The 23378-nt window shown below is 30.2% G+C and overlaps 3 protein-coding genes and 2 pseudogenes across 4 annotated transcripts; 3 read left to right on the top strand and 2 right to left on the bottom strand.

Annotated features, from left to right (window-relative positions):
* The first annotated feature begins 284 nt into the window (after nucleotides 1-284).
* On the top strand, nucleotides 285-2293 carry LOC132941998 (uncharacterized). Of its 2 annotated transcripts, XM_061010280.1 has the most exons (3): nucleotides 285-570; nucleotides 957-1029; nucleotides 1088-2293. In XM_061010280.1, the coding sequence occupies exons 2-3, from the start codon at nucleotides 978-980 to the stop codon at nucleotides 1522-1524; spliced, it is 489 nt and encodes a 162-aa protein (XP_060866263.1). In that variant the 5' UTR covers nucleotides 285-570; nucleotides 957-977; the 3' UTR covers nucleotides 1525-2293. The 2 variants fall into 2 exon arrangements, with proteins under 2 accessions (XP_060866263.1, XP_060866264.1); XM_061010281.1 differs by lacking the exon at nucleotides 285-570 and having other exon boundaries at nucleotides 858-1029.
* Nucleotides 2294-2710: 417 nt separating this feature from the next.
* LOC132942059 (uncharacterized) lies at nucleotides 2711-3772 on the bottom strand. Its single transcript, XM_061010353.1, has 4 exons — nucleotides 3688-3772; nucleotides 3456-3562; nucleotides 3035-3232; nucleotides 2711-2964 (listed from the first exon to the last, which is right to left on the bottom strand). Exons 1-4 carry the CDS (start codon nucleotides 3697-3699, stop codon nucleotides 2865-2867), a joined length of 417 nt encoding a protein of 138 aa, XP_060866336.1. The 5' UTR covers nucleotides 3700-3772; the 3' UTR covers nucleotides 2711-2864.
* Nucleotides 3773-4521: 749 nt separating this feature from the next.
* On the bottom strand, nucleotides 4522-7840 carry LOC132940691 (uncharacterized; annotated as a pseudogene).
* Nucleotides 7841-9408: 1568 nt separating this feature from the next.
* On the top strand, nucleotides 9409-11914 carry LOC132940689 (uncharacterized; annotated as a pseudogene).
* Nucleotides 11915-16767: 4853 nt separating this feature from the next.
* LOC132941091 (facilitated trehalose transporter Tret1-like) lies at nucleotides 16768-23115 on the top strand. The gene is given in 5 exon segments (XM_061008968.1): nucleotides 16768-16799; nucleotides 16907-17031; nucleotides 20430-20519; nucleotides 21620-22596; nucleotides 22598-23115. Coding segments are annotated over 3 exon segments (1401 nt in total). The 5' UTR covers nucleotides 16768-16799; nucleotides 16907-17031; nucleotides 20430-20473; the 3' UTR covers nucleotides 22976-23115.
* The last annotated feature ends 263 nt before the right edge of the window (nucleotides 23116-23378 follow it).

Genomic DNA, 23378 nt, shown 5'->3' with positions numbered 1-23378 from the left:
TTGATAATATAAATTTTATTATTCGTTACCGCCCGTCACTGTATAGTTCGCTGACTTTTGTGCGTCAGTCTCAGAGCCACGGCCCACGAGCACGATTTAAGACACCTTAAATCGTGGCCAGGACAAGGTTATTAAAAACCTATTATAAGGTATCTATAAAAGTAGACAAACGGTCTTAGACCGTGATACAAACAATTACGTTATCTTATCAATCACGTGTTATCACAATTGGTGGTCCGACAAACGGTGAATATTAATTAAAATTGTTGTACTTGAGTATTTTGCTGCGTTTTCAGCTTTGATTTAATTTGTTATTTGTTAATTTGTAATTATTATTTAATCCATTACATAAAATGCCGTTAATTTGTGGTGTTTATGGTTGTGGAAACAAACACTCGGACAAATCGTTGTCATTTTATCGGTTTCCAAAGGTTAAAGTGCATGCTGCGGCAGATTTAAAAACACAAATGTTAAAACAGCGAACAGAGTGGCTTAACGTATTACACAGAACTGATGTTCGTGATAGTAGGCTTAAGAATATGAGAGTTTGTTCAGTTCGTTTTAAAACTGGTAAATATTTTATTGGAAATAAACATTAGTTACTTAGCAACTGATTTGGTACTTGTCTTTGACTAATGTGCTACCTATCCACCTACATACTTCAATAATAATCATACTTGCACAACTGAATTTCGTAGTAGGGACTAAAGACCTATTTAATCTAATAAACTAAAACATTAGGAACATTGTGATTATGTGGACAAACATAAGATTAATAATTATCAATTATAATATTAATTTATAATCACAATATTAAGTAGGTACATATAGCTGCTGTATAATATGTTAAACTTTTTTAAAATATTACTACATTATGAAATATAAGGTTGGTGGCATATTAAACAAGTATCTATCAAGAATATTATTTTTTTTTATTCAAATTGTTTTATTTTAAGGTAAACCAGCCAAATACTACGATGATAAAAATTTTGGTACCGACCTTAAGCATAGGCTATAACTCGGGAAGAGGTAAATAATTTTTTTTCTTATTTCTTTTCTACATATTTAATCAACCATTATTTTTTAGCTACTACTCCTGCAATTAAAAGGTACAATTGTGCAAGTAGAAAAATGGAATTAAAACCTACGGGTTTATTTCCAAATACTGTAAAATTAAACATTGTTGATTCTTCTGAACCCGGTTCGAGCATTGATTTAAAAAATGATTTGTTGGGTGATCCTATTGAAGAGAATGGAACAGCTTGTAATACTGACCTTAAGTTAATAGATATCAGCGAGTTGGAGAATTTACGAGATAAGTGTTCTGAATTACAAAATCAAATAGATTATTTTTACTTCACTGAAAAAACATTTAATGGGCGGAAAAAAATGTTCACTTATTACACAGGACTGGATTCAATTGATGTTTTTAATTTAATATTGGAGCAAATTAAACATGGACTTACTGCTAATAGTCAGAGATTAAACGAATTTCAAAAACTTCTATTGTGTGATTGTGTCTAATGAAATTAAGATTAAATATTCCATTTACTGATTTAGAATATAGATTTAATGTATCATGTAAAACAGCATCAATCATTTTCAGAAAATTCATCATATTGTTAGAACACATGTTTAAAAAATAAATATATTGGCCAAAGAGGGAAGCTCTACGCAGTACAATGCCATACGGTAGATATTTGTACAACATTCAAAAAGAATGCAAAACTATGATTCGTTGGAGATTTACTAAATCAAGTTCATTGAAGTGTCCCTGTATTTTAAAAACAGATTTAAATATTGATAGTCCAACTTTACTATCCATTGAACACGATCACGTACACGAGGCAAATAAAAATATGCTTTCTGCAGTAAAAATTATAAAAAATATGAAGGCAAAAGCCACAATAACCAACGACACGCCTAATCAAATTTTTTCATGTGCAATATTAAATGTTCCGGAGAGTGTATTAGCCGAATAAAAAACTAGGTACAAAACAATTAATTGAAAACCGCCTAAAAAATGTATGTGTACAAATTAAAAATAATGATATAAGTACATTAGATTTTCTAATGGCAGTTCGCCACAACATTAGAAAGCGATGCGACTAAATTATTTTAAATTTGTACACAGTTACATTTTTTTAATTTTTTTAAAATTATATACAAATGACAAATGACAGTTATTCACCTTTGACAATTTTTTAAAATTATATACAATGGACAAATGACAATTATTTACCTTCAAACATTTTTTTAATTATGTACAAATGACAATTATTGACAATGTAAAATGCAGATTGCAGCTATTCTTGTATACTTTATAATAATTAATAAGTAATACATAATATATAATATGTTATTGAACTATTTATTCTATATATATTTTGATTTATGGTTTATGTTATATGATTTTTTAACTGTGATATAATTAGTTATTGTTTAATGTCATATACTAGATGTAATTTTTTTTATAGTTTCCTTATAATAAAATAAATGTATTGTCTAGTATAATTAATATTAAATTACTTATTAGATACATACCTAATAATATAATAATTTTTATTAATTTTAATAAAATATTTTATGGTTATAGATATTATATTAAAGAAGTGTTAGGTACATTGATAAATGTAATGATTATATTATGATTATATTTAATTATGTAAATCATAATAAAAAAGAATAATGTATTTAGTTGGTACGGGGCTTTTTTTTCTTATGACGGGGATTTTTTTTCCTAGATTCGTTGAAAATATCAGGGTAAGTAATTGAAGGCACTTTGTTTAAATCTGTTGTCCAAAGTATATAATTGTCTTTCAGCAACAAGTATGGATCTTGGAAATTTACCAATTTTATTTTGTCTAAATACATTGTTTGAGTTTGGAATTAACATTTACAGTTTCAGATTTCGATGGCTGAAGAGAACTCAATAGTTCATCATTTTTTAATTTGTATTCAGGTCTATTTAACATAAATGATGTATAATTAAAAATAGTATAAAATTAAATCTAAATAAAGGATAGGTACTTACAGTTGAAAATATGGTCGTATGATTTGACCTTTTAAATATTTTGTAGGAATCGCATCTGATTTTAAACGATAACCACATTTGCTATAACAAGGTTCATCAAAATGTCTAGAACATAACTTTCGATTTGGCGAATATTCATCAGCTTGCAAACCACAAGCATTCAACCATATATTTCTTTTCTCTTCATTTGTTGGAAATCTATAAATTTAAATATGTTTTTAATGAAGTAGTTCCAAGCAGCAATTTATTAACAAAATAAAAAGTGTATCATGTTATTCTACACTACCAACTATATGAAAATAATTCAGCTAATAGCATATTTTATACCATAAAATACTAATTACTACTAATAATAAGTAGCTATCTGGGCCCCACCAGTAATAAAAGTAAAAACTAAATAATAACACTAAAGTATGCTTACTGATGCAATCTAAGATAAGGTACTTTCAATGGCGATTTCAGACATAAAATACAACAGTTGTGTGACTTGCTAAATTTGCTCATTTTCACAGTCGTAGTAAAGGCCCTCTATTCAAATTTCAAATACTCAATAGAAGATAGAAATTATAAAATGTATAATGATAAATGACTATAACGTCACGACGGTTATATTTTGAGTTTTGTGTATTCATCAGCAATGACTTGTAACTCACAGTTTTGCGCATGCGTAGTGGTGACTTTGGGCCGAACTCATTGAACTATTCAACAGGTTATTCTGTGCCTTGGCCACGAGGCCCGATTGCAGTATCAAGATATTGCTCGACGGCGGGCGGGTGGCGATTTTCAGACAAGGTGTATTGGTTATCAATGGTTATAATTGGTTTCCAGAGCACCGAGCAGGTATTAACCACAGATATCTATATACTAACTAGATAAGCCCCACGGACTAAGATATATCTTAGTCCGTGAGTACTCCTATATAATTTACATTGTTATCAAGTGAAGCTCAGCTGTTGACGGCCACTACTTTCTCGGGGGCAAAAATTTTCATTCATTCAATCAAGTTTGATCAATGGGATCAACCCCCCTCCCCCCCCATGACAAAAACCTAAATACACCACTGAACTCCACGCTACACTACAAGCATGGTATAGTTCTTAAATAATATATACCTTAACCTACCATGACAAATTAAATTAAATTTGTTAAGATACTAACTGGATAGAGCGATGGTAATCGGTCAAAATATCCAAGGACAAAATATTCAAATTTATCCGCTTTTACGTAAATTAGTAGATTACACTTTACTTTGTAATAAAATTAGCTCAAATATCAAACTATTTAATTATAAAAATATACCTAATATATAATAATAATATAAATATAAATATATTATTTAATATAATATCACAAAATATACTGCACACATATTAGTCAAATAGTCAAATAATATAAAATAAAATGTAAAATAATTTGCTAAAAACATGACTACCTACACTACTTTCTAAAAATTTAGAAATACGTTTTTAAAAATAGAAAATTTTATTTTATTTTCTAATAAAATTAGCAATAGCATTTAAAAAATTTGGAATGACCCTACTTCCATCATTGTACTCTTTTAATATATGTTTTCTTTTATTTTTCGATGGTGGTTCAATTATAGTACCCAGTTGACGCTGTGTGACTTTGGTTTCGTCTGCTGCATTTCCATGCCGCATTTTAGTAATCAATGTCCAAATTGTTGGATGTTTGTGATTCACCTTAATTAATATTAAACAAATTATATTGAATATTTTAATTGAATTTTAATACCTCCTAATAATAAATAAGTACTTACTAAGTTTTAAAACCGATTATTCCATCCCTCACATACATTGTTAGTCCGATCTCCGTTGTTTAATGTTGTGTCTCTTACATACCAGACAGATGGTGGAAAATGAGGAGATGTTTTTCGCAATTTTATACGTGTCTCCGATTGTCCGTTCCCAACTCTTTTATACGACCCTACATATGTGTGCTCAAAATACTCGACCAAATCTGTAGCTTCTTCAGGCATGACACTTTTTAAATAATTTAAACCTTGAACAAATCAAGCTATTTATGGATTCTTTTTTCTAAAAAATTCGTCGACTCAAAAAGCTTGAAAATGTAATACAATGTTACTTATAAGTAAGGACTTGATGACCTAAAACGAAAGAACTATTGAATTTTCAATTTTGTGTGACGTAAGCTGAATTTCTATAAATATGAGCCTCGAATATGAGCTTAAGAAAAAAGTGCAAATGCATGAAGTTCCGGGCCCTACTCATAAGTTTTAAATATAGCAGTACAAAAAAATTTATTTCTGTAGTTACAAATTTATAAAATATTTAATACTGTGTTAGCCTACTGTATAATAAAATAAATTACTTCAATAGCGTATAATACTATCGCAAACTATACTAAAATTAGTAAAATGTAGGTACATTAGAGGGGTAATCCCTCTTCCCATCTTTTAAATTATCAAATTATATTTTAAGTTGTAACTACTTACCTGCATTAATATCATTTATTGGTAAAAACGCCAGGCTGTCTAACATGCCACAAAAATGGGAAAACTCTTCATTTGACCTGTACAATTGTTCAAGACCTAACTGTTGTATTTTTCTGTGGGTACTTTAACAGAGATGAAAAAAGCATCCCTGGATTTGTACATCTTCTCCAATAACAGTTTTTATAGTATTGATTTCTGCTTTTTCAAAGTCCACATTAATTATCTGTGGGTCCGGAAACAAATTTCTTTCGGCACATTTATGTATTATGATTGAAGCATTTCTTCGTAACTCGATTCTGTTTTATTTTTAAATAAGATAAAAGCAGCAGTTATAAAAACACTATTTACTTTAACACGAATGACGTACAGTTGTTGGAATATTAGTGGAGCCATTGAAAAATTTCCGTCCATATAACAGGTAGAAGCTTCAGTTAAATATTTTAAACAATAATTATCTGTTGCAAAAACAATTATCCGTTCAGTTTCGTCAATTCCGTTATCGTGCAACAAAAATCGTGTTGATTTGTCACCTAAATAACACAAATCATTCTCATCAATAACTAATTGGTTAAGACATCTAGGATTTATTGGATTGTTCTTCGATGTTCGATCTTCTTTTCACGATTTATTCGGCTGGCATCAGAGTTTTTGTGTTACGGTCCACTTTTGCTACCACTTCAGAAAATATTTGTCCTGGATTTTTTTCATTGCGTTTGCAAGTTGGAGCATTTCATTTACACATTTTATGACATTGATTTTCCCTGAGTTTTTTGTACATGCGATCAGATGTGTTGTGATGACGTGTGGTTCAAAATAGTCCAATTCAGATTGTAATATTCCCAGACATTTTAATAAGTTTGATTTCACGCAGCGCCATGATACAGTATACAGTATACATGTGCCTACTAAATATGGCTTTTAAACCACCTTTGTTCGATCTCGTTACTTCCATTTATTAGTTTTTAACAAATTTATGAACTACACTTCACTACGTTAACACGAAAACCGAACGACGTTGACGACGACGAAGACAATAATTATACGTATTATAGATTTATTGATTTATATGTAACGATAACTGTAATTTGTCGGAGTTTGAAAACCAGACACTAAATATAGGTAGTAATGTAGTATACTAGTATAAGTAAAGCCACCTTATTTCCGTATGACCGTATAGATACGATACAACAAAATCTAATAAATTTAATAATAATCCGATAAAATCATTATAGTCACTCACACTTGTCTTGTCGATAATTTAAACGATAAGATACCTACATTATATAATACAATGGCATCTCGTGAAATTTCCAGGTTGAAATACTATAATATTATTACATTTTATCTTTATCGTAGGACGTAGGTGCGTGTATGTATCCATGAGCTGAGCTTGGCGAGCTTTGTTAATATTATATATATTGTAATTAATATATATATATAAATATATCAATAACAATTACAAATTCAACGCAGGGGTTTGACTAATGTGTGTGCAGTATAATTTGTGATATTATTACTATTAATGTAATTAATTTTACTATTAGTAATTAGTAATTACTAATTAGTACCTACATTTTTAAAAAATAGTGTAATATTATATGGAATACCTATATTATATCATATATTTATATTTATATTATTATTATAAATTAGGTATATTTTTATAATTAAATAATTTGATATTTGAGCTAATTTTATTACAAAGTAAAGTATAATCTACTAATTTACGTAAAAACGGCTAAATTTGGATATTTTGTCCGTGGGTATTTTGACCGTTGGATATTTTGTCCTTGGATACTTTGGTTTGGATATTTTTTCCGTGGATATTTTGTCCTTGGATATTTTGTCCTAGATTCCGCGTGATATATGTATGGCTCTGAATCTAGGATATCCGCGCTTGAGCCTTGAAGTCGATTTGGTCGGATCGTTCGGCCCTGATGAACTTAGGAACACAGACTAAGAAATTATAATGGACAGGAAACCAATAACCATAAACCTATTAACTAAGTTGGTTAGTTAATAGGTCTATATAGGAAACGACCTGAAATGGTCCGCGGGGGTCGGCCACTAAAAGGTTAAGAATACTGGGTACCTAATCATATATTATACTTATCTATGGTACCTAATGTTTTCAGTATAGACATATAAATAAATATATTTATATGTCTATGGTTTTCAGCGCTACCGGTGGTTTTATTTGGCTTTACATTTTGCATCTTTTGTGGTCTTGATAAGCTGCTCGTTTCCAGCCCATTATATCTTAGTCCCAGGGGTGGACTGCCTTGGCCCAGGGTGCTATAAGCCAGCCGACAGGTAGCACCCCGGGTCACCATTCGTATTTATAACACAGGTCCCTATTACCATTTTCGCGCCCTTTCTTAAATTTAACTGTTATTGTAATGGATAACTCTTTCCTAATTTTAGTTAGTTTAAAAAAAAATTTACGGGTCCCTAATTAATTTTGCGCCCTGGACCAAAAGTAGCCAGTCCGCCCCGACTTAGTCCATGGTCAGGAACGAAAAAGATAGCACGGGACGGGGTAACCTCAGCCTGTGGCTGTTTAATCTTGCGATCAAATATTATTTATGACAATACGGGACAAACAATGGTAATAGTAGATGACATAGCCCCCTGAAAATACTATTATTCACTATACTATTTGTATATTACAATCCCATAGATATAATAGAGCACGTTCATAACCGGTTCTGCAGTGGCGTGCATGTGACGCGATTTTTGATACTAGATGTCCCGTATATTGTCATATATAGTATTCGGCGCTACTCATTCCGCTATGTTTTTTCATGCAAGCGGCCGTACGAGTTTGGTCTCCTTGTTCTAGTCTTCGTGAATATTGAGTGATAGTCGAACAGCGCTCTCACGTCGGCCCGCTGGAACTATTCCCATATCCCATGCTCCATCTATTATAGTATAAGGTCTATGGAATGTCCCAAGCTTCAAACCACGATGTAGAGAAGATATATATATACCAAATGGATATATATATATATATATATACATTATACATTTTTAGGTTTAAAATTATTTTCTTAGATGTTCGTGTTGCAAATGTACCTTCCTGTAAAAACTTTACACAACCCAGAGGGTCCGGGTTCCATCAAAGCTCCATCTTCATTGAATCAAGATATTATATAATGTAGACAATTGTATTGAGCAGAGCAGTAAATTAGGTAATATATAATTTATGAAAAATATAATTATAAATAATAAAAATATGAGTGTAATTTAATTAGGTACCTAACAAAGCTCAAATAATACAAAAACAAATAGATAACAATTAAAATAAATTAATAGGTACTCTTATTTTTCATACTTGAGTGCATAAGTTTTTCATAACAAGCAGGGTTCAGATCATATAGCAATTGCGTCCTTTTTTTATTTATTGTAAAATATTGTAGTGTGCAAAATAAATTTATTAGGTCATAATATTGTCAAGTCAATAGGAAGTGTCACTACTGGATGGCTTCTTTCAACAATTTCCTTCATGTTCACGTAATTTAGCATATATTCTTATTATGCTTCCAGGGTACAGATTGTATATTTCATATAAAAAAAAAACGTCATAATATCAAATTTGAAATTTAAATGTGCATATTTTTACATACCAGTATAAACAATTAATATAAAAATGAGTGTGGTGGACAACAGCCGCTGCTATGGATAACTTAATTATTAAATGTTAAAAAAAAATAAAAAATTACAGTATTATACATTTTAAATTCTATGCTTTCTAATTAATTTAAGCTGTTCTATATTAATGGCTAAAATTGATTACTAATTTAACATCGATTTACTTAAATAGTGTATATACCCTGTCATGAGAACACACCGATTCTGAGAACCCCTATTCAACACCCTGCCACTGAGACTTAAACTAACCATGGCTGATGGCAGAATGTTGCGCAGGGTGCACAGAAGATCAAATTGTTGTCAACCAGCAGCATATTTTCTTTCTGAGCAGAGTATAATATAATTAACTTAATTTTTATCTCACTGCCTTTGTATGAGTAAAAGTAATTTAGGCCTTAAATTACATAATATAATTAGTTTTAAATTCAAAATTTAAAATAATGAAATAACTAAATGTAAGTGTTAATAAAATAACACTTTATTTTATATCTGTAAAGATATATAAACTCATTACTTATTTTACCTATTACTTTCTAATTTTTTTATTAGGTATTTTATTTCAACTAAATGGCCTAAGAGGCATGGATTGGGCATTATTAATCTATAATCTATATTATATTTTTTCTATTACAGTATTACCTATGTAACACAATTAATAATTATAAATTACAAAATATGTAACAGGATTTATTATATTTAAATAGTATGTTTGTATTTTATTACCTGGTATTATGTTTATGTTAAGTCAATTATCGACCAACATGTATAACCAACGCAATATTAAAGTGTCAATGGTTGCCAAAATAAAATATGATATTTAAAATAAAAATATATATATTGTGTAGATAGTATAATATTATTAAACATTTGTTTTAAATCTAATGTTTCATAATACGTAGCATATTCAAATAAAATTATAATAGTTATGTTTATGTTTTTAATTATTAATATATTAATAATATCAGTACCAAAAATTGAAAATACTTTATTTGACTTAACTAGATCTAAATACTAAAAATAGTGTATCGTTATATCACTTCAAAATTATATAATATTATACGTAGATACCTATTATCTACCTAATTGCATTATACAATAATTCTTGATAATTTTATTTTATTTTGATGAACGTCTAGTGAAACTTAGTGATATACTTAGATCTTAGATTCACTAGAACATATTTATGTTTTGATAACTATATAACTAGATATTAACTTTTAAGTTAAATGTAATATATAAACATGAACCATTTAACTCTTGAGTTTTCAACGAATGTGCACATTATACTGACATATTGTACAAATATGAAAAACCAACGAGCCGTTGTAAATATAAATAACACAATCTTGATGTCATTACTTGAAGAAGAGGAAGAAGAAGACAATATGATAGAATCTTTAATACTGAAGAAGAAAAGAAAATCCACAAAACCCATGTTTTTAAAGAGGGAACAGGAAGGATTTTTTGAAAAACTAATCATTAAAGGGCATTTAGTGAATGATGAAAAATTATTTCAAGAATTTTTTTAATTATATTTAAAACAGTTTAATTTTGTTTTGTCACTTGTGAAAAATTATTTCTCTTCTGAGCCATACAATCGAGTACAGCAGCTGAATACACTTGAAGACAAATTAACATTAACGTTGAGGTAATATACATTATATAATATTCAAATAAATTAGTAATCATTTATTAAAATATCAATTTATTTTAAAATCGAACAAAGTAATTAAATTGATAATTATTTATTTATTTATAATAAACCTTTTATGTGAGCAATATCAGGCTTACATTTTTAAGTATTTTACAGTAAGAACTAAAATTAAAACAATAATAATGAAAACACAGATACAAAATAATAATAATTTGACAACAGTAAATGTTAGTTGGGTGTTAAAAAAAAGTCGATTACAAAGTTAAGCAACACTAGGTGGAATTGCCATTACAGAAATAGTAGATATATTAATAAATGCGATAGATAATGAATCTGATAAAGATGTAAATGCAGCTATTAGTAAATATTTTGATAATTGCATTTCATGTTTTAATATATATATATAGATACTTGTTGTTAGTTTGAAGTTAATATAAAGGGTACCTACTATTCATTATTATTTTTCAAGAATTTTTACCAATATGAGAATAGGACAATTCATTGTATGTTTGTTTCTTTTACATAGATTTTTAACATTAATTAATATTTTAACAAGCAAATTGCAAGAAAAATCTTCGACTCTTGGAAATTCAGCAATTATTATTAAATCTATAATCAAATCCTTAAAGAATTATAAAACCATCTCGAATGTTTTGCAGAAATTTGGTTGGATATAAATAAATTTGCAACAGTCAATAATATATCTATTAAAAATCCATTCCAAGGTACACCTAATCAACTGATTACTTAACTACGTTATTATTAAAAATGATTATTGTATTAATTATATTTTAATTTAAAATTTAGGAAATAAACGAAAAAGGACAGAACCAAATGATCAAAAAAAATGTCATTGTCACTGCTAGTACTAGTACAAACTACTCAGAACCTACACAAAGTAACGTGCAGACAACTAAAGATTTCTTTAGAATAAATGCGTACTATGTGATTCTTGACACACTAGTTACAAAGTTAAAAGAAAGATTTTCCAACAATAGTTTACAAATGGGCATATGTTGATAATTTTTTTCAACTAAAATTTGAAGTTAGTCAATTTTTTATTGATCATTATCGAGTAAATCTTTAGTTTTTAGTTTTATGATAAATGTCATTAGTACATTTTAACTGTTTTTAGGAACTATTTGATTTAATGAAATTCAATATTCAGTAAAAAAACAGTATCTTGCAATCAGAAAATTAAATTAATTATGAAAGAATAAAACAAAATATTTCTAAAAGTGTGTTGCCCAACTTATAAAAATTACTAAAAGTAGCCATAACAATATCAATCAGCTCGGCTACATTTGAATGAAGCTTTTCTACAATGTGCAAAGTTAACAAAATATTTATTGTTTTATAAATTAATGATTTTTAAAGTAATTTTGTAATTTTGTAGCTAATACGTACTGAAGGTAATATTGATATTAGAGGGGGGGGGGGGTGCTATAAGGACGGCTTATTTTGCAAAGAAACATTTATGCCAGCCCTAAAATTCAATCATATCTCAGTATCAAAATTATTTATATCGAGTTAATAAAGGTGGTGGCCGATTTGGTAGTCGTTCTGGACTAATTGGAAATAAAGTTGGTGGCATATCTGGGTCATACTCTTTTTCTATTTCCGAAATCAGCTTTAAAACTTTTGCCTTAGCCTCGGCTATACCTTTTTTAGGAAATTTTTTAACTGTTTCCGCAATACTTTTAAAAAAAAAATCCACATCATCGTCTTTTTTACCTAATGTTTTTTCTTGTTGACCATTTATATTGGCATCTCTCTCTGAATTTGGTTCTATATCTTCATTTTTATCAACACCATCATCTTCTGCATGAATTTCATTAATCGATGGGCTGAATGGGGAAAATAAAAATTTACTAAAATTAAATTCAGTTAATAAAAACACATTTTGGATTTAAATGAATAAATAAAGTATATTAAAAATGTATTATGTTTTAAGTATACTTTAAAAGTAATGTACCCACCTGCGTTCACGCTTGACTGTATCCAAGAACGCAACACCAGGTTTTTTTATCGCACTTTCAGATCCTGCACCTAGTATGTACATAGTATTAAATTAATATATTATTACAAAAGTACACAAGTTGAATTAGTATAGGTATTTTTACATTTCGTTATAAAGCCATAGGTTTATTATATTTGAAAATAATTAATCTAAATATTAAGACTGAACCGATGAAACTTTTATTTTATGTATTTGTAATATGGAACCAGCAAGTGCAAATGTGGAGATTTCACTGCAACTATAATAATTGATGATGAAAAATAAATGCAAACGTCAGACATAAAATTCAAATAATTATTAATAAATGAAATAATAACTATTGTTTATGCTGTTCCTCAAATACGTGTCAGTTTACATTTAAAGTTTAAATCATCCAATAACACCAAAGTTGAGAAGTAAACTCGCCCATGCTGATGCGAGTGGTCAATTACCGCGTCTCACGCTTGACACTCCTATCAGGGCAGTAACGTTGCGTCATAAGTTCATAACCCTAGACGCACAACGACCGACGCGTCTAGGAATGCAGTTCAGAAAAATATAAAAGTTAAATTATCAAAATAAAATAATAGTTATTAATTGTATTATTCCATCTGGTATAAAACAATGAGAGGCTCAAAATTGTATATAAAATGAAATTTTTTTTGGGATTTCCCGACTTAATAAGTACAACCTATATTTAAAAATAGATAGCTATCAAATCATTTTTGCTAATAAAGAAGTCTGTATAGACATGTCATAGATGCGATACTTTGTGAAAACTAACCAACAGGTTTGCGCTCGGCCATATAAAACCACGTCATCACACGATTTGTGCTCCAAAGAAAATTTGTTAATAATTACTTACCTATAGGTTGATTGTTCATTGGAATAGTTTCTAAACCATCATTTTTCATTTCACTAGTTCCAGGACGATTGCTCTGTGGTTCAGTTCTTATACCATATTTTGTCTTTTTACTAGTTCCATCATACGCGTTTTGTTGTGATCTTCTATGATCCATTGCTTTAGTGATGTTGTACTGTTGTAAAATGATGCAGGTATAGACTGTTTGCTTTAGACCTTACGGCTTACAGACTACAGAGTACAGAGTTGAAAGATGTTAACTCTAACCTATCCTATAGTCGGGGTAACGAAAAATGAACGATGCTCGGTGGCCACGGTTATAGATAATATAACCTAACTTAACCGGCATGCTACTTCCCGCCACTTGTTGTTTAAACCCGCCATTATGGCCAATGACTCATCACAGTGTAGCTGTAATGCTGCTGCAGTGTTGCCATATCTGAATAATTCACGGTTGGGGGGAAATTTATGAATTTACTGTATGAGGACCGTACACCGGTTTTTAATGAATTACCGTACCGAATAATAATAATTATATGATAAAAGCACATATATTAATACCCCACATAAGCGGTCCTACGGGTGCAGCCTCTGCAGCCTGTGCAGCACCTTACATTTAAATTTTCAACCGTCACATTTTTTTATTGGTTGTTATTATATAATTATTCATTACTCATAAGGTAGGTAATTTATAATTTATATATGGTTGTTATTTCACGATTTATTTTTCTGATTAAGAACTCTGTTGTTAGTTCGTAGTTCGTAGTTCGTAGTTCATAGTTCTTATGATAAGGCTCGAATAGACTTCAGATCACAATGTAGAGAATATCTTCTCTAGATCGTGATAGATATTATTTTATCAGTATGGCATTATTCATTAGTACGTTTGTCGGATTCAATTTTCGTTAATGGTGGGGGGGGGGGGGGGGGGGTGAGGGCAAAACATTTTATTCATTATACAAAATGGTATACGCCAGTGGCGTAATTTTGGGGTTGGAAGCCTGGATAGGAGGGATTTCCCCTGTCTGATAATAAAAACAGTCTGAAGGGTCTCTTGTCGTCAATTTACTTAGGACCTGCAGAAAATATATTATAAAGTATATATTTAAAATAGAATAAAACCAGTTAATATATCGAATGACTGAATTTTAGTTAGGTACGTATTTAGTTATTTGTGCCTATATCTATGTATGCTGTATGATAAATATGCAATTGTATTGAAAAAAATTGTCTATGTACATGAAAATTTGATAAGAGTGAAGCGATCTTTTTTTCTGGGCTAATCAAGACATTTGCCGTTTGCCTGTTGGAGGTCCTTTTTTCCAAATCGCGGACTGGTCCTTTTCGAACCAGTCCGACACTGTGCACGATGAGTGTCATTCATTTTGTACGGAGGCATAGAATTATAAAATGTGTTATAATGAATTCCTTACCTTTAATCCGTACATATTGGATTTATTTGTGGTGAAGCGGTATAAACTGTCGTGTTTTAGATAATGCACTGAACTTTACTATACACGATTGTCGCTATCAGAGTGTGCCACGGGACTGACAATTTATTTTTTTATTATTTTTTGTATTAGTAAAAGAGTATTAGGTTTAACAATTTTGATTTTAATAGTTCGTATACTTATATGGGAATGATTTTATAAAATCATTAATAATTTTACAATGTTAATAATTTTAATATTCATTTTTTTTTGTTTGATTTTTTTTAGCTTAAAGATTAAAATATTATGATTATAGCCCAGAATTTTTTCTTTCATTTATTTCAAGATTTTAATATTAATTTGGTATAGATATATTTTCTTATTTAATGTTCATATTTGAGGGATCTGGATTATTAGATTAGACTAGATAGATATTGACGATTCCCCAAATAAGGGAAACGTAGATAATTTATAGTAAAAAACTAAATTTTTTTATAATTTTTTTAAAGGGTTCATTAATATTAGGTTAATTTAAATTGTTGTGATATTTAACATGGCGAATAGGGATTATATTAATTTAATACCTATGTGATCTTTAACAGATATTATATTAAAAACTATTGATAACTGATCATTTTTCATTTATAAAGACGTAACTTTTTTACTGTCACATGATTTTAGATATTAAAAAAAAATGTTAACTCTTTAAAAAATCCAAGTAGGAATGAACATTATTATAATATATTACTAATTTTATATAAAATATGTGATATATGGATGTAATTGTTTACAAAATGTATGAAAAAAAAGTACTGTAGGTATATTGAAGATAAAAATGCTAAAATAAGCCACTTTTAAGCTGTTTTTTTAACGGTTTAAAAAGTCCAAGTGATGCAGAATGAATATTTTTTTACTACCTACTTATATATTATAATATGCAAATAACATGAAATAGGCACCTAAATAGTATGGAGCGTAGTCACTCGTTAGTTTGATAATAATAATGATTAACTATATTTTAACTTTTCACTGTTATTATCGTACACATTTTGTTTTGAGATGGTTTTTTTTTGTTTTTGTACTAATAAGTATACTTATTTACATTTTTTGTGTAGGTGCGAATTATGAGATAAATATAATACATAGGTTATAAATATCCATGCACTTAAATACATATAGGGTGATCAATTGAACTTGTAAGAAAAATATTTTCAAAAACGATAATATTGTAAATAGTAATACCTAATGAGTGTCTTACGTTAAATGGATCATCCGGTATATATTATATTATAATATGTAGGTACTTATACCACAATGAGGTTAGTTGCAGGTGGTCGGCCAATCAGTATCTATATTAGGTTTATTTTGAACTGCTTATGGTGATTTTTTTTTAGCGAGTTTTGGACATTTCTGGGTCGCCGCCGCCACCAACACCGCTGATTACCGTCTATTGTCCAGACCCATTATGAATATATACTAATAAACTAAAACAATAATATTAATTAATTATAATAGTTAATAACGATGTTGTCGGCCGGCAATCACCGGTCATTATTGCAAACGGTGTAACATTTGTAAGCAACCGCAACGATAAAACATAATAATAATAATAATAATGCTGTTCACGATGATTACACGGTCGCGAGCTACAAAATATAATATTTTTGTAGTCTTCTCTATGGTGCGATCCAATATTGTACGTAATATAACTAATATAAAATATTATTTATTTACGTTTTGTATAGTTAGGTATATTATATTATTACGTAAAGTTTTTTTAGTTTCCACATTTTTCTTTTATAGGACAATAATATTATTATGTCTCCGGCTTGGAGCAGGAAAGAGTCAACGGAAATGCACATTGAACAACGGTCCCGTCACACTGCAACTGAAGCTGATGCTGCGTTGGATTCAATAGTTAGATTATTGTAAGTTATTGTAACGATAAATAATGATAACGAAATTTTAAAATCATAAAGATTATAGTTATAGGTCATAATATGAGTTATAACTTATTACTAATGCGCGAATTATTAATTTCCGATGACGCTATTTTTTTTATATTCAGTTAAAAGTTGTGTTATAGTCTATAATGTAATAGGTAATCGTTTAAAAAAATTTAAAAATCAAATTTTAGTTTTTACTAAAATATAATTTTAAAAGTCAGAGTATTACTTTTTTTTATCTCGCTAATAACTTTGACAGTACACTGACAAGTATTTTGATTTCTTAGAAGCTATTAATTAAAATATTAAACATTCTTATCCTATACCTTATTTAACTATAAGTATTAAGTACCTAGGTATTAAAATGACGATGTAAAATTAAGTAGACATAGCTAACTACCAAATTTAAGTATATTAGGCTGCTCAGATTATTATATAATTAGTAGGTAATTACTTTATCCAAATGGTTGTATATTAACTAACTGAAGAATATGTTTTTCTGTTTTCTATAAGATTTTTGTTGGTGTTTTTGGTATTTTACGGTATCTATATTGTATTACAGTTCTTTTAATATAAAAAGTATAGTAGGTTTTTAGTGTACCTACTTCTTCTTGAGTAGATTAGGTTAATTATAGACGTGTCACATAAATATTTAAATTCAATGATAAATCATTGCTAACGAAAAACAATCATTGCTAATTCTAAATAGAGTTTGTCTGTCAGTCTATATTTCTAAGGATATTTTATTGCATATTTATATTGCTATTATAGAAATAGTCTATTAATATTACGGTTAGTTAGTTAAAATAATTTCAGAAAAAACAAATCACATTCGTCATAATTATATAACAACAATTATTATAATATTAATATATTATATATTAACATCATAAGTACCTATAGCTATGGCTATATAGTATAGCTATATTATGTCTAAACATTGTTAATATAAATATTTGGTGAACATTTCAAGTCTATATGGCTATACATTTTTGAATTATATATAAAACAAATTTCAATTTTGTAAAAAAACTGGTTTTAAAATAATTTTTTTTTGTTTTTCCCAATTAGGTATTTAGAAAATAACTGTGCATTTGTACCTTTCAACTTTTTTTTCAAATCACATTTATTTCTCCAAAAGGTGATTACAGATTAAAAAAAAAAAACCAAAATATATTCAGAAACCAATAGGTACTACATTCATAGCTTACTCGAGAATCAAGGATAAAGCTGAGTTAGCTATTATTATCTTTTAAGAAAATATATAAGTTACAAAAAGTAAATATTTTCTTTAATTAATAAATTAATATTAAGTATGATTGTTAATCTATAAAGTAATTTTATTTAACTAAAAACTAATAAGTATGACTCGAATCCCTGTTGGTTATTGTTTGAATTTTTTTGATATATAACCAGCTATATCTTTTACCAGCTGCTTTGTAGTTTTCTACTGTAGGAAATTAAAACTAAACCTTCCGATACATAAACGTGATTTTTATTTTTTGTGCGCAAATATGTGCTTCTTTGCCTCTACTTTATAAAATTTTGAATGACGTCCATGCATGTCATCATTCATAAACCTGTAACAATGAAATTATTTTTTTATTTAATAACGACGTCAAAGAATCAATATTAAAGTTTTATCTAAATGTAAAGCATTAAAGGAGTTATGGTGATTAAATGTTATGATTAAAAAAACTGTTTGTTAGACCATAAAAAACTAATATGCACTCAAAAATGTTCCGTACATCATTCGCGCATCGTCTGTTTACCTGCGCCAAAATATCGTAGGTACATCGTATGCATATCAGTGGCCGATTATCGTTTGCGCATTGCCTGTTTACCTGTACCAAACTATCATACTGAACCGCAGAAAGGCGAAAAAATAATCGTTGATTGAAAATTCAATGATTGTCAACTGTCAAAATTCACATGTAATAAATATATACGAACAATTAAAAATAAATTGAATTAATTCAATTGAAATATATTGTTGTCATTATATATTTCAATATGCGCACGGTGTATTAACACGATAAATGTGCATACCTACATAGGTATTATATTAGGTATATTATAGTCATATAGATTATGAATACATTAGGATTTTTTAGTTTAAACTACGTTTTTGTTGAGTTAGCGTTCAAAGTTAAAATTTTGACAAAATTCATCAAAATCAGATTATTTTAATACTTTTACATTTTTAACTAGTCACATTTTTACTTCAAAAAACAAATAATATGCATACAATTTGGGAAAAAATAAATTGTGTTTATTATTGCAAATTATAGCGTTATAGTTATAATACATATCATAATACAAATATATACCTATATAGTTAATACATAAACAAACCTTTTTCAGTTCTATTGTTGAATAGTGTTGATGCGCAAATTATGTAGGGACGACCTTTCGACATAAGGGGAGGGAGGGATTATGAAATAAGGTCAACCCAGAGTAGGTTAGGTACCTATATTGCGACCGTGTAGGTAGAGGTAGATGCTATTACCATTGGGGTGTTATACTTAAAAAAGTATCGATGTAGAAACTGCTGTAGGTTACAAAAAAGCATTTAGATACAAATATTTAAAAATGGAATTTAAATCAATTTTAAATGGATAGTTAATTTTAGTTTTAGTTGAATAAAGTGTGTTTTGTCACATAAGCTAAAAATTCATACACGTTGTCACGAATGTAAACACTTATAAGTTATATTATATAACGTACTTATAATATAATACAATAATTAATGCAATATAATATAAATATACGCAAGTACCTGAATCAATGTGATGAATGAAAAATATTTTAATATGGTCACCTTTGCACATATAACCATAGATGCCAATAAGACATGACTAGATAACTATAATATATAATATATTGTATATGTATTGTGTTAGATTTGAATTGATATGATAAATCAACGCTGCGTAACTATTATAATAATATTATTTGACAAAATATTACTAGCTGTTAATCGCATTTCGACGAGAATAACTTATTCACATACAATAATGCACCTATATTATACGAATTGAGCCAATTGCTTTGTTTTTAAACGAGTTTCTTAGAAAAATTAAGAAATAATCAAATAAACTAGCGCGGCTGCAGTTTTTGAAATCAAATGCGTTCATAACTGATATTTTATAATATTTTATGATATTAAATTATATTGCATATTAATTGATATTATACGTGTGGCTGAGGAAGACATGGTAATAATAATCGTAGTGAATTTTACAGTCGAAGCCGATTAAACGCAATCCTATTGCACAATATAATAAATTAATGAATATCGTACGATGTGGTGGCCATCAATCACAATACTAAATGATTTATTGCTATTTGTACATTTTGTTACGCCTGTTTGTTTATAGATAAAGTCAAATTTTAGTGCAGACTCACCAAAAATCAAAGCAAAATGTCCAAGAAGGGTGTGTACAGGCAAATCTATGTCACTATAGTCGGTAAGTTTCAACTGTAAAACATATTAGGTTATTTAAATTGAACCTATATAATATGTTATCCAATATATTATATAGTACGCACGATCTTAGTTCGGTTAGGGTTTTATCTGAGTAAACAAATTTTTTTTAAACAGTTTTTATACAATCATTTCTAACAAATTATAGTGAGTCTCAAATGTAGTTTACATTAAGAACAACCCGGACACCTATAATCATCTATATCTTCTGGTCGTAATAAACGTGGTAATAATCGATGGACGATGATACACTATACGGCGGTTAATACAGACATTTACCAATGTTCTAAATTAGCCAAAAAAATTTAAACTATCATTATCAACGTCTTGGTCATATTTAACAATTTATATTAAATCTATTAAAAATGACCAACAATTGATCGACTCTGTGAATTTAAATTGTGGTTAATATGATTTTAGCGTACTTTATTTCAAATCATCATATTTTGGAACGCTGATATACAACAATATTTTAAAACTCATGTAAAAAAATGTTTTTATTCTCAAAATAATGCCAGGAATATTTTTCAGCACTATAAAATATAGAAAATACAAATATGAAATATGAAATCAACAAAAATAATATGTTTTTCTTTAATTCTAAGCGTGTAATCAATTTATTGTTTCTAATCATCTATAACCGAACACGTTTAAAAGAAGAAAATATATTTTTCATAATTTCAAATGAAATATTTCAAATTTAGAACCCTAATTATAATATGGGTCTGTCTGATCCGTGACAAATTAAATGCCTGTGGATTTACCCTGTTTTAAATGCTGGAAAATGTGAGGGTTTGACCAAATAAAAACAGTTCTAAAATTAATATATCTATCCAAATCTAATAACTATTTTATTTCTGTAACCAATGGAAAAACCTGCAAACTTATACAAATAAAAATTAAAATTAAAATATTTGGCTTTGAAGTGCACATCCTCAGGTATAAGATATTACCTACCTGGATACCAAATTTCAGAATCATAAGTGCTATTGACATTTGACATTTCTGTGGATCACGTACACACACACACATTGCATTTTATTTAAATAGATTATATTTTGATAATGATGACTGTTTCCGCAGCGACCATGTCGATATTCATCAGCGGCATGTGGCTGGGGTGGCCAAGCTCGGTGGTGGAGAAGTTCGTCAAGCATGAGACGGACTTCAACGCGACAATGGACGAGCTGTCGTGGATCGTGGCCACGATGGACCTTGGTAACGTGATTAGCCCGCTTCTGGCCGGCCACCTGATGGACTGGATGGGCCGGAAGCCCAGTACCGTGGTGCTAGGGCCGCTGTTCATCGTCTCGTGGGCGCTGACCCTGTTCGTGCCCACCGCCTGGGCGCTGTACACGGCCCGTCTGCTGGCCGGCATGGGCAAGGGCATGTCGTACACGGTGGTGCCCGTGTACCTGGGTGAGATAGCGTCGCCCGCCATACGCGGAGCATTGGGAAGCGTGTTCTGCCTTCAGTTGCACTTTGGCTTCCTGATGGAGGCGGTAATCGGTCCGTTGGTGTCGTACCGCACGCTGAACGTCGTGTCCGCCGTCGTGCCAGTTCTGTTTTTCGTCGCTGCCGTCTGGCTACCCGAGTCACCGTACTATCTACTGAAGCGCGGCCGCCGGCCACAGGCAGCCGTGTGCCTGCAGTGGTTCCGGGGCGGCGGTGACGTGGGCCACGAACTGGACCTGATGGAAGTGAACGTGCGCAAGGAGATGGAAAACCGTTCCACGTTCCAGGAGCTGTTCGCCAGCTTGAAGGACATGCGGGCACTGGCCATCGTGGTGGCCGCGTGCGCCACGCAGCGGGCAGGTGGCATCAGCTGCATAATGGCCTACTCGGCGCTCATACTGCCGGATAACGGTTCGCTGTTGAACAAGCACGAGTCGGTCATGCTGTTCGCCGTCACTCTCGCCGTTGTAAACTTGATAGCCGTCGCGTTCGTGGACAGGGTGGGCCGGAAACCGCTGTTGCTCTTCTCCGAGGCGGGCATGGCTATGGTCACGCTGACATTCGCAGTGTTTTTTTACTGTTCCCGGGGCGACGGCAGTGACTGGGGCCACCCGCGAACTTGCGTGGCTCCCGTACCTCTGCCACTGGTCGTTTGCCGTCATGTTCGGGGCCGGCGTGGGGTTCGTGCCCGTCGTGTTCCTCGGCGAGATGTTTCCGGTCAACATCCGGTCGCACTGCTCGGCCATCGCTTCCATCACGCTGGCGTTCTGCTCGTTTGTCACCAACAAGATGTTCCTGTTCGTGTCCAATCGCTACGGGTTCTATGCCATGTTCTCGCTGTTCACTGTCGTCAATTTTGCCGGCGCGTTCTACACGTACAAGTACGCAATCGAGACGAAGGGCAAGACGTTACAGGAGATACAAGAGCAGCTGCAGGACACTGTTGGACATCGTCGAGAGAAGACCAACCAAAATAATAATTAAATTGTAGGTACTAAAATATAACAATTGAATCCAACAATTAATCTGTTGTAAACTTTTAAAACAGTTAAAAATTATTTTATTTTATTTAAAAAAAAATTATAATTTCAACTTATAAAATAAATCAGTCTTGTTTTCTTTAACATCAGACATCCATAATAATAAATATTTCTTATACCTAAATATAAAATAATGTATTTATTTGTTGGTGTAATATTAAAAAAAAATGCAAATTAAAAAATGAAATACCTAATAATAAATACATCGTATAATTATAAAATAATGATAAAATGTGAAAAAAACGTATAAAAATGTTTAGGCACTCCGTGATACAATTGAAAATTATTTTTACATTTATTTGTAATTTCAATAATATTTTTGGACTGAAGAAATTGAATTCTGGCAT

This window comes from Metopolophium dirhodum, chromosome 3 (genome assembly GCF_019925205.1).
Source record: "Metopolophium dirhodum isolate CAU chromosome 3, ASM1992520v1, whole genome shotgun sequence".
In the NCBI taxonomy this organism is placed as follows: domain Eukaryota; kingdom Metazoa; phylum Arthropoda; class Insecta; order Hemiptera; family Aphididae; genus Metopolophium; species Metopolophium dirhodum.
This window is presented reverse-complemented; position numbering and strand designations above follow the sequence as displayed.

Excerpts from the sequence above, each read along its gene's own strand:
- LOC132941998 (XM_061010280.1), top strand. The coding sequence starts at position 978 with ATGATAAAAATTTTGGTACCGACCTTAAGCATAGGCTATAACTCGGGA. Across the intron at positions 1,030-1,087 it reads AGGCTATAACTCGGGAAGAG|CTACTACTCCTGCAATTAAA; the intron begins GTAAATAATTTT and ends ATTATTTTTTAG.
- LOC132942059 (XM_061010353.1), bottom strand. Across the intron at positions 3,233-3,455 it reads CCTTATCTTAGATTGCATCA|ATTTCCAACAAATGAAGAGA; the intron begins GTAAGCATACTT and ends TTAAATTTATAG. Across the intron at positions 2,965-3,034 it reads ATACGACCATATTTTCAACT|ACCTGAATACAAATTAAAAA; the intron begins GTAAGTACCTAT and ends TATGTTAAATAG.